The following is an 18,066-nucleotide window of genomic DNA, read 5'->3' as shown; positions in this document are numbered from 1 at the left end:
AATTTGCTACAAGGGTTGTACTAAATTAAAAAGGACTAGCATCATATATATATATATAGAGAGAGAGAGAGAGAGAGAAATATGTGGATATATAGATAGATATCTGCCAGTTTATTAGGCTTAGTGCTTTAAGTGCCCCCTTGCACAATTAACCCTCGTACCCACAACCACACTATGATGTGAATATTTATCTAATTGTGTAAACTTGGAAATTTGGGCAAGTTATTTAACTTCCCTCAATTTAAGCCTCAATTTCTTGATGTGGGGAGTGCTGAGCACAGTGCCCAGCACAAGGTAAACTCTCATTAATGTTAGCTGTTATTATCATTACTGGTTTTAGCCTTAGAAAAACCAAGTAACTTGTTTAAGATGACTTAAAGAGGGCAGAGCTGTTTCCAAAGCTAGGTCTGATTAAGAATGTAACTTCAGCGGTTAAGACTGTGTTCTTTACTGGGCTAAGCTGCGCTGAATTCTTGCCTTCTGGCCTTTGCTGTAATGTCTTGCTCACTGAAGGTACTTTGATAATAATCAGAGACAGTGATTTGTTTAATTCCTTAATAATAAATATGTTCTACTGACATTTTTAAAACTACAGATAAGCAAAAAAGGGAGAAATGAAAATCACTTATGAACCCCCCTTCCAAAGTAACCACCATTACCCCTGCAAAAACAGGATCATTCTAAGCATACAATTTTGTGATCTGCCTTTCTCACTCTGAAATATATTATGAACATCTTTCCATGTTTATAAATATTCATTGACTGTATCTTTCTTAATGTCTGCAGAATATTCCTTTGTATGATTAGTCTCCTTTGTTGACCATTAAAAACTATTTCCAATTTTTCCAGATTTCAAAGAATCCTACAGTAAATAATCATAGAGCCAAGTCTTTGAACACATTAATGATTCCTTCCTTAAAATAAATTTATTGAAGTGCAACTGCTGGGTCAAAGAATGCAAGTTAGCAAAATTCTGAGTTAGTATATCTCCATCTGCTCAGGAACAAAACTCTTGTATTACGTAGTCAAAGGAGGCTGTGGGAAAACAGCTCTTACAGCCATCAAGGATTATTTAGTTTTAAGCCTGCACTAAGAATGAAATCATTTAAGACTTTTAGTAAATGACGTAATCCAGTGAACATAAGTGCTCAATAACTAACAGCTATCATGATTATGAAAACATCAAATGTTTTTCATTTGTCATTCCAAATTCTCCTATCACCTAGGCATACTCTTTAGTTTATTTTGATCTGTTTGAAGGTTTGAATGGATCAAGTCCTAAAAATGGAAAATTTGAGAATCCTAAGAGTTGTAATATAGAACAACAGACTAGAGGTCAGGAGAACTTTCACAGTTTTTCCTCCTGATTCCCTTGTGACCTGGCCAGGTCTTCTCTGGACTTCAGAGCCTTCACCTATAAAGAGGCATCAGATAAAATGATTCTTCAATATTTGTATTCTAACATTACCATCCTAAACTTACTTCAACCCGTAAGTCTTACTCATACCTGTATTTCCTGTATTTTGACTCAAAGTAGATTTTCTTTAGGCAATAATAGGCATTCTCAACTGTGAGTTTCTGAGTTTCTCAGCCCCGAGTGTGAAAATTTTATAAAGGTCAGGGAGGGCCCAAGAAGCCACTTTTCCCATTTCTAACGATCACTAGATTACCCAGCACCAGATCAACACTGTGGTATTCAAATATCTGGTGTGGTTTAGGAAGCCAAAGAGTAACTAAATGGCTCTCCCAAGTCATTGAGCCCAACAAATATTTTTATCTGAAATCATAGTGCACAAGTCTTGGTCATTTTGTTTAGGATTTAGTGACATTAATCATTGTCTCCATTTCTCACTTTACTTTGGGTATATCTTAGACACCAGTCAACTGGCCAAACATGGCTTGAAGGATGCACTTAGCGTGTCCACACTCTCTGCCAAACACAGGCCACCTTTCTAGTGCACCTTCACCTAAAGCGTAAGATTTATTCTAAGGGTTCCAAATTGGTCACGTTTGTCAATCTTCGGAGCCCAGCACCATGTTTTGCCAATAACATCGGTGCACATAGTGTTGGTGGTCAGCAAAAGAACTACCTCACTTAAAATTTAAGCATAGGTACCAGTATCGTAGGAAAGAGATTTATTCATTCAACTTTTTGAGCATAGATTCCATGCCAAGCCCCAACTCAGACGCCAGGGCCCGGAACCGCAGGGGTCGGTCCTCCTACTCCCGCGAGAGGCGCCCCCTGGAGCCGGCGGTGGGGGTGGCGGCGACGACGGCGACAGGGGTGGCGAAGCGGCCGCGCCGCGCCGCGCCTCGCCGGTCAGGCGAGCGAGCGAGCGCGGCGCGACTCCGCGGACGTCCTCCCGCCCGCCGCGCCCCGCCCAGCCTCAGCCGCCTCGGGCTGGACCGCGCCGCCAAGAAGATGCGCCTTAAGAACCAGGTAGCCGCGCCTCGGGTCGGCCCCGCGTCCCCGACGCCCCGCCCACCCGCTGTTACGGGCACTGGCGGCCGCGCGGCCACGTGGCCGCGCCTGGGCTGCTCCCATCGCGCAGCCCGGCCACCCAGACTCCCAGGGAGGGGGAGGGGGCCCCTGCAGTAGGAAACCGGCCCCGCGCGCCCCTGGCCCTTGGGGGTCCTCGCCATCCCCTCTGCCGCCTGTCTGGTGGCTCTGTTCCTGGTGGGCTCCGGGTCACTCCCCCGCCGGCCTCCGGAGACTTCCCGGGCCTCAGGGCAGACCACCGAAAGTTGGGTCTGCCACGCCCCCTCCCCCTGCGACAGTTGACCCTGCGGCTCCGAGAAGCCGTCGCCCGGCGCCTCTCCCCTCTGCGCCTTTCCCGAGCGGTCCTCGGGGTGGCTTTGCTGATCAAGCTGGTGGCGCCAGAAAGTCCGGGCAGCTTCGAGCGAGTAGAGCCCCAAGGGGCTCGGCGAGCGAGCGCGGATCCTCAGGGGCCCCCTCTGTGTGACTCCCGCTAATTGTCGAGAAGCAGCACCCTCCAGTGCCTTTCCCCATTACAGCCTGCTGTCGACCTGAGGCTTGGGCTATTTCTAGATGAGATTGAGAGGGCGCTTCTGTTGCACTAACTGTGGTCTTGTTTAGCGGAGGAAAACACGGAGGATCGGGTCAACACTGATAGGGTGTTGCCGGATAGGGTCTTTTTGTGTGTGTGTTGTAATTGGTGTCTCTCTTTGGGCTGGGGTTGTCAGACGTTTAGGATTTAGTAACGACACGTCCTGAAGTCTTCAACTTGTTGGAGACAATTCGTTTTTAAATGGGAGAAAACCTCCCCTCCCCCAACATATGTTAAGGGATTTAGGGAAACCACAGGGGAACCTCAGAGAGGGACTTCTAGAAAACAACTCCAGGTTTGGGGGAAAATAAGTCATATCCATTCCCTAGGTGTTAGCCGGTACCGCTCAAGGGTGGTAGTTCTCATAAATCTTCCCTCTGGAGAATCAAATAACCCACTCTACAGCACAGTATGGCATGAGCCCTATGCGTTCCTAAAAGCCTGCCTTCCCCTCCCTACCTAGCTGCTTTATTTTAGTAGAACCCCTCAAAGAAGCTGCCTCACACTATCCTCCTGTATTTGTGCGCCTGGTTTTCCATTATTTTATAATACTTGCAAATTGAGACTGAACAAGCTTTAACCTCAGTCATTTCAGAATAAGCTTGATGTTTTAAGTGAAATGTGAATGGAGCTCCATTCATGAGGGAAGTAGTCTGTGAAGTGTTTTGTAAATGTAAGTGGGTTGAGTTTAAAACATTGAATAAAATTAATGTAATGAGGAATCAAAAGATTCACTCCAGATGTTTGCCTCGCAGCTTGCCTGTAAAGTGACAGTACAGGGCTGTGCAGCACCTCTCCTTGTGGTTCTTGGGTAGGGTGGACTGTGGTTGACTAAGAACAAGTGGATGGTTGGATTCCTTCCCTTCTTTTTCTAAAACACTAACCATTCCTTGGGGCTGAAGGGGTTGTGACCCACCCACCTATATAGAGGATTTTCCCCCTCTCCTAACGACCCTAGAAATATATGAAGGATTTACATGCAGGTTTTTATTTAAGGAACTTGTAAGTAATCCTCTTTAGTTATCATTAGTATTAGCCTCTGAAACCTTTGCTTGCTTGTTAAGATAAGGTACTTGGGTGTGATTGTAATAGAGATGCAGTTGTGAGGTAGAACTGGTGGCCTCATTAATTCCACTAACTAGTGTGTATTTTGAATTAACAGAGAACTCCTTAGCATTTGTGGAGAGGCAATATAGTTTACCATGAGGGATTCTAATTCAGATATTCTTGATTCAGGTCTGATCCCACCGCTCAGTAGTTATGTGACCTTGTATGATTAATTTCTTGGTCCTCCTACTTTTCCCCACTCTTTTATTCTCAGTAGATTAATGGAGATAATATCAACCTTTGACATGGGAATTAAATGGAATCCCATATATGTACAGTGCCTGGCACGTGGGCACTCAGTAAATATTCCTATTGTTAACCGTCCATAAACTGCTATTAAAAACTGCTGAAAAATACCTACCTATTGTCGGGGAAAGAGGTTTGACTACAAAGGGGCAGGAGGGAATTTTCTAAGATGCCATATTTTGGTTGGGTGTTGACTACAAGGTAGACCAATTTGTTAGAACACATCAAACCGAACCCTTAAGATCTCTGCATTTTATTATGTGCATTACACCTCAATAAATTTCATTTAAAAAATTGACCTCCAAATATGTTAAGTACATAGCTTTTGAGAGGTGGGAGTTAACATACCAGTGTAATTCTCCATAACCTAGTGATTCATTTCCAGAGGACCTTCTGCCTAGGAGCGTATCTTCTTCATAAATTCATGTTGGGTCATTGGAAACATGGAGAGAAGGTACTCCAATTTTTTAGGTTGTTGTCAGGAGTGATGGTCCACGGAGAAGAATGATTATTTGGCTTATGCCAGGATTATATTTAATTTGGAACTTGCATATGTTGTTACTTTTTACTAATAACTTTTTAGAAACCAGGTTAAAATGTTTTATTTGATCAAATAATGCTTATTTGCATAATGTATCCATTCAGTAAGCACAGTTTCTGAAAGGTCAGAGTGATTTTGCATCCCTTTCCTTGCTTTCAATAATTTCTTTGCATTTCTGGTAATTGAGATGCTTCATATGCATTTAGCACAATATCAGGCACACAGTAAATGCTAATATATGCTAGCTGTTATTAAAATTGATATATTCATATTCTTTTTTTGGAGATCAGAAATTAACACTATACAGATTTTAATTCATTATAAAGATCCTGTGACGTTTTTGAAGTGGAAACAAGCCCATAATTGTTATTAAAATTAATAAAATAGAATTATTAATAAAATTATTTTCAATTAATAAAATAAAAAAATAAATTAAATCTCACTTATCCTAACATAGTGGTCATAACTTTTCAATGTTAGCTCTTAGAAATACAGGCAAAAGCTATGATAGAAGAAAAAACATTTCTGAGAAGCAAAAATATGCCAGAGTATGTTAACATGTTTATTCACAGGCAAGCTCCTTGGACCCTCCCTCAAGCCTTTTGATTCCCACTCAAGACAGTTCTAACATGCTTAGTTCCCTACTTTCTCAGCCTACAGCAGATTAGAAGGCCTGCTAGGTAGGAGACACACTAAAAGTTTCAGTAAAAGAGAGCTGAAAGTGAGGGACAAACAAATTGCAAAAGTAAAATATGAGAAATTAGTCTTAATCTTAGGTAGAAGCAATAATTGAATTAGAGTACTGAATAACAATTACCAGTTTTGTTGGAAGTTTCAATTTTATCCTTTAAAAGGATTGCATCATGGTATACCTACTTTAAAGCAGGAATAGTGTATAATGGTGTATTTTAAGAAGATTTCCATCTGATATTATTAGAATTGGGAACTTTGGTTTGTTAAGAGGCAAGCTTCAGTTATCCAGAAATTATGTTCAATGTGGAATGATTTATTCCCTCGTGATACTGCATAAATAAGATATCCATCAATATTCATAATTGAGATTTGTGATTTGGACTGGAGTTTTAAACCTGCATTCTTCTTTTGCTGCAGTGCCACAATGAAATGAATCATACGTGGTGTATTAGGGTGCTAGGGCTACCATAACAAATACCACCGACTGGGTGGCTTACACAATAAAAATTTATTTCCTCACACTTATAGAGGCTTGAAGTCCAAGATAAAGGTGTAGACAGAGTTGTTTTTCTGAGGCCTCTCGTCTTGCTAGTACAGGGCCATCTTCTAACTCTGAATTCACATGGTCTTTCCTCTGTGTGTCTGTGTCCTAATCTCTTTTTATGCAGATACCAGTCATAGTGGGTTAGGGCCCACTCATATGACTTCATTTTACCTTAATTGCTACCTCTTTACAGGCCCTTTCTCCAAACACAGTCATAGTCTGAGGTACTGGGGGTTAAGGACCTCAACATAGGAATTTAGGGGTGGGGGACACAATTCAGCCCACAATACATGGTATCTAGTAAAAAGCTGTATTAGTTCTTTCAGAATAGCTCAATACATAGTATATGAAACAAGTCAGAGTTTACTTCTTGCTTTGAAACAGTTCAGTTTGGATCTAAATGTTTCAGTTCCCCACTGCAGTAAGAACTCCAGATGTATCCATCAGGTATCAATACACACACGCACAAACACACAAACCTTTTACATGTGAGGGTGATAACAGCTGAAGCAGAGTTAGAGTCATTGTCCAAACTGAGTTTAATCTGTGACTGGTCCACTGAAAATCATGTCCTTCATTGATTGAGAAAGATGGCTGTGCAGTGGCTTCCTAATCTTTCTGACTCCATAGCACTTTGGGTGGTTTGGCTTTCTGGAAAGAAACCATTAAACATTTGATACCTTCATACCTAGTTCTGTCATTTGAGCTCTTTGTTGAACTTTCCAGTTATCTCTGTGACAAAATAACTGGTACTAATCCCTCAATTCATATTTTCTACATATTTAAGCCATAAATTTATAGACCCGAATTTGCTGCGCAAGTAACTTTTCTGCCCTCAAATCAGAACCTGGTGATAGTTTACCCAGAGGTACCTAAACTACCCTTTTGGTTTATTCCCTTAGCAGTTTGAAGTTTATCTCAGCTCCACATGTTCATGCATCAGGATATTTTATCCAAAGAAAAGACAGAAGTCTTTATCTAAAAAACAGAAACTTATGCCGTGCAAAGATGGCTCCCAAATGCATTATGTGTGTTACTACCAGTTTGTCTAATTTGCACAGCCTCTGAACAACTGGCAAAGTGGCTAGTGTTGACATTGCAGCTGCCACAGAGCTCCCAGTTGCTTTAGGAATTTTTATGTTTTATTAGTACGATGACAGAGTTTACGGTTATCCATGGTATGTTAATTACAAACACTTATTATCTGTAGTACCAGCTTGATGCTTGATCTTATATTTCCTTTAATAGAAATGTTACAGCTTTTACATTTAATTATAATGGGAATTAATCATCACTTATATGAGTTTTCACCTACAAACCAAAAAGTTAGAACAAATTATAGTTGAGATGAGGCTATTAGATTTAAAATACGCCAACATAGTTTTCTTTTTTCAACTTTTAAAATTTCTGTCCACAAAAAATTGCCAATGTCAGTGAGCCTCCTGAAACCATTTCATGTGGCTGGATGATTGATTGACTGATTAATTAATTCAGTAAGTATTTGTTGAGTGTCCAGTATGGGCCATGCCCTGCTGTAGGTGCTTGGATACATCAGTGAACAAAACTCAAATATCCCTGTTAGTAGGAGTGCAAGGGGAGATAGAAATTAAATGTAACCATAATAAACATGCACATTATATGCATGTTAGAAGGCTATAAATGCTCTAGGGGAATAAGTGGAGTAGGATAAAGGGGATCACGAGCTTGAGCGGGGATTGCAGTCTTGAATAGAGTAGGGCTCGTTGAGAAGGTGACATTTGAACAAACTTGATAGAGGTGAAGAAGTTAACTGTGTGGCTATCTGGGAGAAAAGCAGAGGGAATAGCTGGAGGAAAGGCCATAAGCAGGACTGTTATCTAGAGGGATTCAAGGAACTGCAAGGAAGTCCGTATGGATAAAAAGGAGTGAACAAGAAGGAAAAAGATTACAAGTTGGATTATAAGGCTCATAAGCTGAATAAGTTTTGTCATGGTTCATCATCCACTGATGAGTAGATAGATGCTTAGCTTATATACTAAGCACATTGTAGGTATTCTGCAGGTGTTCGTTCAGTGTTTTTTTGGCAAATGAATTGGTGCTTATAAGAACTGGTCCTGAACCACAGTAGAAAACAAAATAAATTGTTGTTAATTCTGTTGATGGCAAAAGGTAGACCTAGAGTTGGGAAAGGGGAAGGGCAGGAAAATGACGTGAAGATGCTGGTGTGTAAGTGTCTGAGTTCTGTCTGACCACTGCTACACTGACCTCACTAGGGAATTAATTCTTTCACTTAGCCTTAACCATTTGGTACTGAACAATTCCTTTTCATTTTTATATTTTTTTGTCTTCGGGATTTGAACTTTTACCCAGAGAGAAAAAATTCCAGTGTCATCGGGCTACTCTTGATTTGATAGTTTGAGATCTGTCAACCTCGGGAGACCCATACCATAGATTGGCAGTGTTCTTTCTTGTTTAATTCTTATAGAATGGATCTCATAATTAGTCTATTTGCATGTTTTGTTTACAGTTTGCAAATTCTTTTTATATGTGTTATCTCATTTGACCCTCAGGAAATCTTCGTGAGAAGTAGACAGCCATTATTACATTTTGAACTGAGTTATCTTCCATTTGCCCTCTACATCTATTCTCTACCCTTTTCCCCGTCCTTTCTATGGCCTTGAAGGCTGACCTTCATAGACTACATCAGTGAGCTTCCTTGCCTTCTTACTTCTAGAAGGATTTGGCCAGGGAAGGCACTGGCAGGCTATATGAAGGCAGAAAGAGTTTTAGGTGTTTATTTCCCCAGCCCTCTCTCTGCTGGGCTGCTGGTTAGCAGTGGCTGTGTGGAGGTCACAGCCCCTGTCCATCCTACAGCTACAGTTCTGTCTTTCTCTCAGAGGTAGTAATGTCTCCACTGTTGCAGCCCCAGGATGCGTCATCATCCCTTGATGTATGTATTTCCTTCATTAAACCTTGCTCACTTTTACTCTTTGAGTGTGCCTTCTGTTTCCTGACTCAGACTCTGACTGAGACACAGCTTTAAAGGTGACAACTTAGACAAGTTGGGCTACCTGCCCAATGATAGAAATCTGGTAAATGACAGAGTAGGGAATTGAATCCTGGTTTTATGACTCAGAGGCATAATCAATTTTGAATATACCACAAAAGAATATATCCCAACTGGTGGATACTTTTGAAGACTTTTTTACTTTGGTGTCTAGTTAAAAGTGTATTGTATGGGATATTATTTATTGGTATGTCCTTAAACATGGAAAGGCTTTTGTAAAGAGTAGGGCTCTTTAAAAAGGAATACTATGCCCCTTCCTGCCAAAACAAAACAAACAAAAAACCTAAATATGTCTTCATAAGAGACACATGGAAACAAAATCAGGAAGCATTCAGATATTTGCTTTTGGTTATTCATGGTGATTAAAAATAGGGACAGTGTAAATAGTAATCTGTGATATCCTGTTTTCATGTCTTTACTGGTCTACCATAAAATCCCCTTTACTCTTAACCCCATTTTATAGCTTCTTCCCCTCCAACTGGTCAACACCATTATCTCTAAAATGTAAATGTGACCTTGTCATTTCCCTGCCCCCCACTATCCGCAAGATGAAGCCTAAGCTTATTGGCTTGTCATTCCCCATCTATCCTTACCTTATATCTAAACTTATGGCCCTCCATTTTCTCCCATTTAAATCCTGCATTTGCTCCAAGTAGTAAATTATTTGCAGTTGACCAAACGTGCTTCACATTTGCTTTTGCCTGTTTGCACTTGCTGTTTCTCTGCCTGCAGTATCACCATTCTTGTCCCCGGCCCCATTGTCTGTCAAGAGAACCATTTACGCATTAGAGTTCTATAGGAATACATCATATGAAACTTTTTGGACCCTACAGACAGAGCTTCCAGACTTGAGGAAAGAAGCCCAGCTCCTTGAGGACAGAAACTGTGTCTTACTCATCACTGTATCTCCTGAGTCCTGGGGCCTGGTCTAGGGCTCTCCACTTAGTGGACGATCAACAGGTGTTTATTGAACAAATGACTCTATGTAAGACTCCATCAACCAAAACCTTTACAAGAAAAGTTTGACATTGTTTTTACTGATTTGAATTAAAATGTGAGAAAGATGGAATGAGGATGGGAGAAAAGAAAAAATAAAAAGCAAAAATTCTGAGTTGTCATCAACTGGAGAATTCCTAAATATGAAGTCCATGCCATGGAGTCCTGTTTTTGCTGCTAGAAGCCTGAGTAGGACTCTGTACAGCTTTGGTCTCTCATCCAATATACGGATGGATGCCTGTGGTTGACCTGTGTTAGTTTGCTCTGCTACTATTATAGAAAAGATTTTCCTTTCTTCCCCCTGAGGATTGGTTGGCCATCTTTTCCCTAAATTTCTGATATTAAAGGTCTTTTAGTTCTTACAGCATGAGTTTCTGAACAAAGGGTAATCTTGGAAGCAGCAGTTCTGAGGATCTTACTCAGGTCATTGGAACTAGTGTTCCTGAAAGTGCCTGGTGCATGATTGTAATAATTCAAGTCAGATCCTGAGTTTGTATTACAGCTGAGAGTTTTGTACTACAAATTCTCCCTGTCCACTCAGACTATCACTTGTTGAGGGGAAAATGATACTAACTGTAACACTATACTGTAATTTGAGGTCAAACTACTATGTTGTTTGGAGACAAATGGCAGAAGGACAGAACTCAAGAAACCTTAATGTACGTGGGACAGGGGACAGTCTTATTGTGTGTTGAAATAGGATTTCTCTTCCTTTTTTTAAAAAACTATTTTTGTTTTGTTTTTGTTTTGGGGGAGGAAGTAATTAGGTTTATTTATTCTATTTTTTTAGAATGGAGGTACCTGGGATTGAGCCCAGGGCTTTGTGCACGCTAAGCACTGCGCTCTACCACAGAACTATACCCTCCCCTTGATTTCTCTTCCCTTTGAGGGTATGGTCTGTTCTTTTGGGGTATGAATTATACAAGGTTAGAATATTCTTATAATAAAATAATTTCAAAAGACAAGTGGTACCAAAACATTTTTACCAAATTAAAGTAAGCTTGAATTATTTTTTCTGATTTTTGAATGGAAGGCACATAGTTTCCAAAGGGGAAGTGATCAGCGTAAACTAAAATGTAGTGGTCTATCCTCTAGTTACAAAATGGTGTCACATGGAGTCACAGTGGACCATGATCGACTTTTCTAGATAAGTTCTGTTCAGTGGGAGGTATCCTCTAATTTGTAAATCAGAGAAGAGACTTAATAAATTTGCCAAACCAAATTGGAATGAGGAGTACTGTAAAGACTGTCATACTAACTATGGAAAATTGGACATATATGGGATGGAGCAACACTCAGCAGGGATGAGGACAGGATAAGACATAGGAAGAAAAACCAAACCACAGAAAAATTAAGGTAGGAAATGTTAGTGAGTAGCAGCATTATTACCTTGTGTTTGTAGAATGCTCCTTCACTTTTCTCTTACATTTATCCGCACAGAAAGGGTGGTATAAAAGGAACATGAAAATTGAGGAACAAAAATGGAGCTCTGAATTTAATGGTAAGAATTCTGAGATAGTTCCTTTATCACAAGTGTTCTTGTTCCTGTATTTATTATCCTGATTAATGGTGCCATTGTTTTCCCACTGGACCTAGGCAGAAGACTCTTGAGGAATTAGCCTAGATCCACCTCTCTACCTTATCATCTACATTCACTTACAAGTCTCTGGGTCCGGGTAGTCCAATCTCATTTCTTTAGTTAGCCAGTATTTGTTGAGTGCCTAGTATATACCTTGTTCAGACATGGAGAATGATAGAGACAAAAATTGCTACCCTTGTGGAGCTTACATTTTCTTAAACATCGTTATTTGTCATATTTCTTTGATTAGAAGATGGGATTTCTAAAATGGAAACCTGTTCTTACGATCCATGTTTGAAAAAAATGCTAAATTAGAATTCAATGAATTGTGATGTGGTCATCATTGCTTGTGCAAGAGTGAACTTAGTGAAGATCATAGCAAGGATCTGTTCAGCTGTGACCACATTTGAGTTATTTGTATTTGGAAGCCCCATACATGGTTGAATTTTAACTTAAATTTGTATCCCATATCCCTGGTTGTCATTTAAAATGTTAAAGAATAGCCAAAAAACACATGAAAAGATGCTCAACATTATCAGTCATTAGGGAAATGCACATCAAAACCACAATGAGATACCACTTCATATCCACTAACATGGCTATAATGAGAAAAAGAAAAGAAAAAAAAAAAAAACAAGTATTGGCAAAATGTGGAGAAATTAGAACCCTCATACTTTACTGGTGGGATTGTGAAGTGGTGCAGCCACTGTGGAAAATTTTGTCAGTTCCTCAAAAACTTAAAGTATAGAATTACTATGTGATTTCCACAATTCCACTCCTAGGTGTATTCCCAAAATAATTAAAGACAGGTATTCAAGTGCAGTTACACACATGTTTATAGCAACACTATTCACAGTAGCCAAAAAGTGGAAACAGGCCAGATGTCCATTGATGGGTAAATGTATAAACAAATTGTGTATATACACATAATAGAATATTATTCAGCTATGAAAAGGAATGAAGTTCTGATATAGGCTACAACAACATCCAAAACATACTAAGTGAAAGAAGTCGGACACAAAATATGATGAATTATACGATTTCATTTATATGAAATGTCCAGAATTGATAAATCCATAGAGTCAGAAGATTGGTGATTATTAGGGGCTAGGGAGTTGTGGGGAAGGGGAAAAACTGCTTAATGAGTAAGGGGTTTTACTTTGAAGTGATGGAAATGTTTTGGAACTAGACAGAGGTGGTCGTGGCACAACATTGTGAATGTGCTAAATGCCACTGAATTGTTCACTTTAAAATGGTTAATTTTATATAAATTTCACCTTAATAAATTAACAAATATACTGTGATGCAAAATTGAAATAAAGTTTTTGTGTGCCCTGTTACATATTGTTTAGCACAATTAAAAACATAATAAATTGTCAATCTTTTTATATGGATCCTACCTAGAATTTCACAGTTCAGAGAGATTGGTTTGACCTTTTCATGGGTCATCAAGGGCTGTCATATAGGCATCTGACATCTACATGTCAAAAGCTCAACTTCAGTAGATGCTGTATGACTTTTCATGATATATAATCAAATATAATGGGAGTATCTATGTTCTTTTTTCCCCTCAGCAGCTCAGACTCTAACACTATGCCCCACTCAGGAATCATGACTGGTGTTTCCCTTTGCAGCTAAGTCATGGAGTGAGCACAGGTGGCAGAGCTGCATCTTGACTGGGACAGGTGGATCCAGGACCAAGATCCAGAGCAGTGACTTAAAGACTTTCTGAAGCAGTCTTCTCTCATTACCATGTGGAGGAGGAACTGGGCAGGCTGTAGCTGAGCATATGCGAGGCTGAGTCCTCTTCTAACTGCTGCACTGCTGACAGCATGATCCCATTTGCAGCAGGGCTCTCCTATTGTCATCTGCCAAGTCTCAAACAGGTCTCAGAACTCAGTGGCACTGTGAGCTCATATTTCTATACCTTTACAGACCCAAAATCCTGACCATCCCACTCCATCTCTTACAGTCTGGCTGGACAAAGCTCTCTTCTTACTTCCTATGGGCAGATACACTGAGTGACTTGCTCAGGTTGTAGCACTCAAGCATGATTTACACTGTTCACCCAGGGTAATTTTTCTTCTTTTTCTCTTGTTGGAGAGAAAAATAAACAAAACACATATTTAGTGTCCAGCAGAGCATCTCCATACATTAAAAAAATCAAAACTTTGAATAACTAAGTTCAAAAGAAACCCCAATATTCCTTGGTACCTTTTGAGATTGTAATATCAATTCCAAGTATCAAAGAGGCATGGATTATGAAAAGCAGGGTCCCTGGGATGCTGTGCTTAACTGTCAGTGACCAAAAGTAATGGAAAAGATCTTTACATAATAGCTTATGTTTATTCATAAAATTATGTAGAAATTTACCTTTCAAAGTTTGACTCTTATATAGGCTTTAATAGTGGCTATTTTCTTTGGTATTGTTTTAAATCTGAATGTGTACTCTGCAGCTAGAATACAGAGACCATGGGCCCCCTTACACCTTTTTATCTTACTCAGGTCAGTTAACACATGTATGTTTCCAGCCTAGCCCCTGTAGACCCAAGTTTTGCAGTTATATGTAATTGTACAGATAATTTACAGTGATACCAAGTACTTAATAGTACATACTGAGTTCTGGGCACTGTTTTAAGTATTTTATCTGCATTAATTAATGGAAGCCTCACAACCCCATTAGGTAGTGTGGCCACCATGGAGGTTTGCCATTCAGATCTCCCTTCAAGAGATAACTCACTTTATCTGCAAGGATGAGCTAGATGACAGCCTTGAGTTGCAGGTCCTTCAGGCCGTGCTCTGCCTGGAGAGCCAGTGACTGAGCCCAGGGGGGATGCTAGGGCCTGACCATTTCTGCCCAATGTGGGCAGACTTCTTATTGCAAAATCTTTGCTCCAGGGCTTCCCTTTGGTTGGCCAAGTCTTTGTCTGATTTGCATCGTGGTCTGAGGCTCTCTCTTTCCAGTTCTACTTCCTCCCCATTGTATTTTCACTATAAACTGGTAAATCTCTTGTGCTGTCTCAGTGGAGGACACAATTGATACATGTTATTATCCTCATTTTACAGATGAGGAAACTGAGGCACAGGGAAGTGGCTCAAACTCTCACACCCAAATGATTTTCAGTGCTCTTACTCATGTCCTATTATGGTATGTTACTCCCCATTCTAAAGTTCTTGTTCATTCAATTAAGTATCCTTTGTATCCCAGAAAGTGCTGGGTTCTAGGAACACAGAGATGAATAATGTAGCTTCATCTCAGGAGGCTCATAGTCATAGAGAAAACAAGGAAAATGGCAGTGTGGGATTCCCTGAGAGTCTAGAAGAGAGAAACCTAATTTGTGTTACTCCTCACTTGCTCTACCTCTGGCTGGAAACATCCCCTGCCTCTTCTTATCCCCCTGACCCATGCCATCATACTCATCTGGGTTGCCTGTCATGTCCTCTGACCTCCCAAAACTAAGCTGGGCATGATTGCTCTGTATCTTCATGGGAACCCTCTGCCTTACCGTACCACACCCTGTCTTACCATACCACCTGAGTTGATGTTTGCTGGCCTCTCTCCTGCTTGTCTGAGTGCCCAGTGCCTAGTGGCATGCCCAGCTACAAAAATGTTTGGTGAATCATTTCTTTGCCTGGCCTGTTTACTCCCAAACCTAGAACCTTGCAAAGTATGAGTAGAAAGAGATTTGGAAAAGAATGCACAGGAGGGGAATGTGGCGGGGCCGGGGGGGCAGATGAATTTTATCTTTCTCTTAATAGTATCTCACTTTATTTTCCACTGTCATCAGCAAGCCTGGATTCAGGATGTTTTTCAGCCCTTTTAAAATTTGAGTTCAAACACAGACAAATGCTTTTTATCTTGTTTATGATACAGATATGTAACACTGATATTTTTATCCATCCATCCCTTTGTGTATTAAGTCTACCAACACATATCTATGGAATGCCCTCTGTGTCAGGCACGGCGCTGGTACTGTTCATACAGTGCTGCACATACATGAAGCACAGTCTCTGACAACAAGGAGCTTTCATTCTGTCTGGCAGGGTGAGTGTCTCCTAGCCCCTCCAGTTCATGGATCTTAGGTAAGATCACTTTAAAGTTTTGTCACTAAGTTCAGTGTATCTATATTCTCCCATGTAGCAAATGACATGCTGTCAGTTCTGCCCTTTTCTTACGTCTCTCTGGCCAGCCTCAAAGGTCATTTTTTCCCCTTAAAAATGATATAATGCATATTGTTGGTATATGCTTGATAGTTGAGTAAAACCTTCATAAATTGAATATTATTACCATTATTATTAATATAATCATATAATATATTCTGCTACTCACACTTCTTCCTTTCTTCTCCTCTGTTGCTTCCTCTCACCATATATCCTGGCCATTATTTACTGTTCTGCTTGTTGCTTTAAAGCTGCTTGCATCTTTCCACTATACCACCACCACTGTTGGAAACACCTCTGTGATTCATCAGCTTCCTCTGCAACCAGTCTCTAGATTTCTGTTCCTTTATCGGCATCGCCACTGATCTATTACTAAGACTTTGCTACGTGCATCTCAGCTAACCACTCCTGTCTCCCCAAGGTCTCTTGTAGCATCTTTCTCCTACCATTTGGAGTTTACTGCCATTTTTCTTACCTCCAGATCTCAGATGCTTCTTTCTCTCCAGTCAGAAGTGAAACATTTTCCTCTTCTCATGACAGCCTGTTTTTTTGAGGCTCCCATAGCACTGGGGCTTGGGCTCCCAGTGACAAGAGTCGTTTCATCCTTTATCACATATCCTTCCTTTTCTCAAACTGCTAAATGTAGCTTTCAGGTAGAACCTCCCTGATGTAACCCCTGGTCCCATCCAGACTTTAGGCCCACTGTCCCAGCCTCTTTTCTCATTTATGGTGTTTTTATTCCCACTGGGCTTCCTGTTTTCCTTCTGTTCAACCTGGAAGTGACATTTAAACTAAGGAAGAAGAAAAATAGGAATTAGCTAGTGGAAGAAGGGAGGCAGGATTAGGTAGGGTGCATAGAAATGAGAGATCCAGTAGAAAGAATAGCCTTTGCAAAGCCCCAGATGCCAGGAGCAGCATGGGTGTATGATAGAGCAAGGTGTGCTGAGAAAATGCAAGCATCGCAGTGTGGCTGGTTCATGGTAGAGTGCATGGGCTTAGATGGCAAGAGGTACTTCTGGAAAGTTAGATTGTGTCAGATCAAGGAGGATCTTTCCTGGATATTGAGAACAGAAAGAAAATAGTCTGGAAATGGAAGCGATTGAGTTTTCCCAAGTGCAGGTGTATTATTCTTAGCTGATTTTTCCCCTTGTCCCCCAAGGGCTGGAACATGAACGGCTGACATTTTGTGTTCATTATGCACGACTTGCATTTCTTCTTGGTCCTTCTCTGCATCCTACCTATCCCACAGGACTGATATAGATGATAAATCTAGATTTATTGTCCATTTTTTGAGTCTGTTGATTGTCATGACATGGTGATTGCTTCAAGCTAGCGGGAACCAGTTATTAAGTCTTCCAAGTTTTGGATATGTTTGGACTCTCAGATAAATCCTTTTCCCCCACACACATTTGGCCTTGTCCAAACCCACCAGATTTGAATAGTCACACATGGGTATCTTGAAGCTACAGTCACCATGACGACCCTAGGAGAATCACACACCTACAGCAACAGAAGACTGTGCTCCCACAGGAAATCTCCCATCCTGGGTGTCCTTCATGGTCTCTCCCATGTGAATCCTTGCCAGACAGATCAAGCCCACATTTCTCTCATTCTCCTTTGAACTCTGAAATCTGTTTTGTTATTCCATTCATTTGACAGTAATACCCTCTTACATTTCATCTCTTAGTTTATCATTTAGCTTTTTGTGTATTTCAGTCTGGCATTCTCAACTAACCACGAGTTCTTTGAGGGCAAAGAATGTGGATTTAACTGCTTTGAAGCCTCCTCAAGAGCTGGAGATATATTGGTTAGGGTAGGATATATTTGGTGTATGTTTGCTAAGTGAAACAAGTGATTGGTGTTTGAGCTGCAAGAAAATATGGAGAACGTGAAGGTGGTTCGGAAGAACTGCCAGGCAGCAAGCGTGTGGGCTCTGAAGTTACCAGATCTGCAGTTCCAGCCCCGCTAGGCTGCTCACAGGCTGTGTGACTTAGGAGGGTCGGTTAGTCTCTCTGAGCCTCCCTCTCCACCTTTTTTCCTCTCCTCTATAAAACAAAGATGATGACACAAACATTACAGGTTATA

At 40.7% G+C, this 18,066-nt stretch overlaps 1 protein-coding gene across 1 annotated transcript in view; it reads left to right on the top strand.

Annotated features, from left to right (window-relative positions):
• The first annotated feature begins 2,380 nt into the window (after window positions 1-2,380).
• The window catches only part of ELAVL4 (ELAV like RNA binding protein 4), a 140,766-nt gene continuing 125,080 nt past the window's right edge, over window positions 2,381-18,066 (top strand). Inside the window, exon 1 of the mRNA XM_064493601.1 lies at window positions 2,381-2,440. Within this exon, the coding sequence (XP_064349671.1) occupies window positions 2,423-2,440 (18 nt within the window). The 5' untranslated portion in view covers window positions 2,381-2,422. The remainder of the gene's footprint in view (window positions 2,441-18,066) is intronic.

Source organism: Camelus dromedarius, chromosome 14 (assembly GCF_036321535.1).
Source record: "Camelus dromedarius isolate mCamDro1 chromosome 14, mCamDro1.pat, whole genome shotgun sequence".
Lineage (NCBI taxonomy): Eukaryota > Metazoa > Chordata > Mammalia > Artiodactyla > Camelidae > Camelus > Camelus dromedarius.
This window is presented reverse-complemented; position numbering and strand designations above follow the sequence as displayed.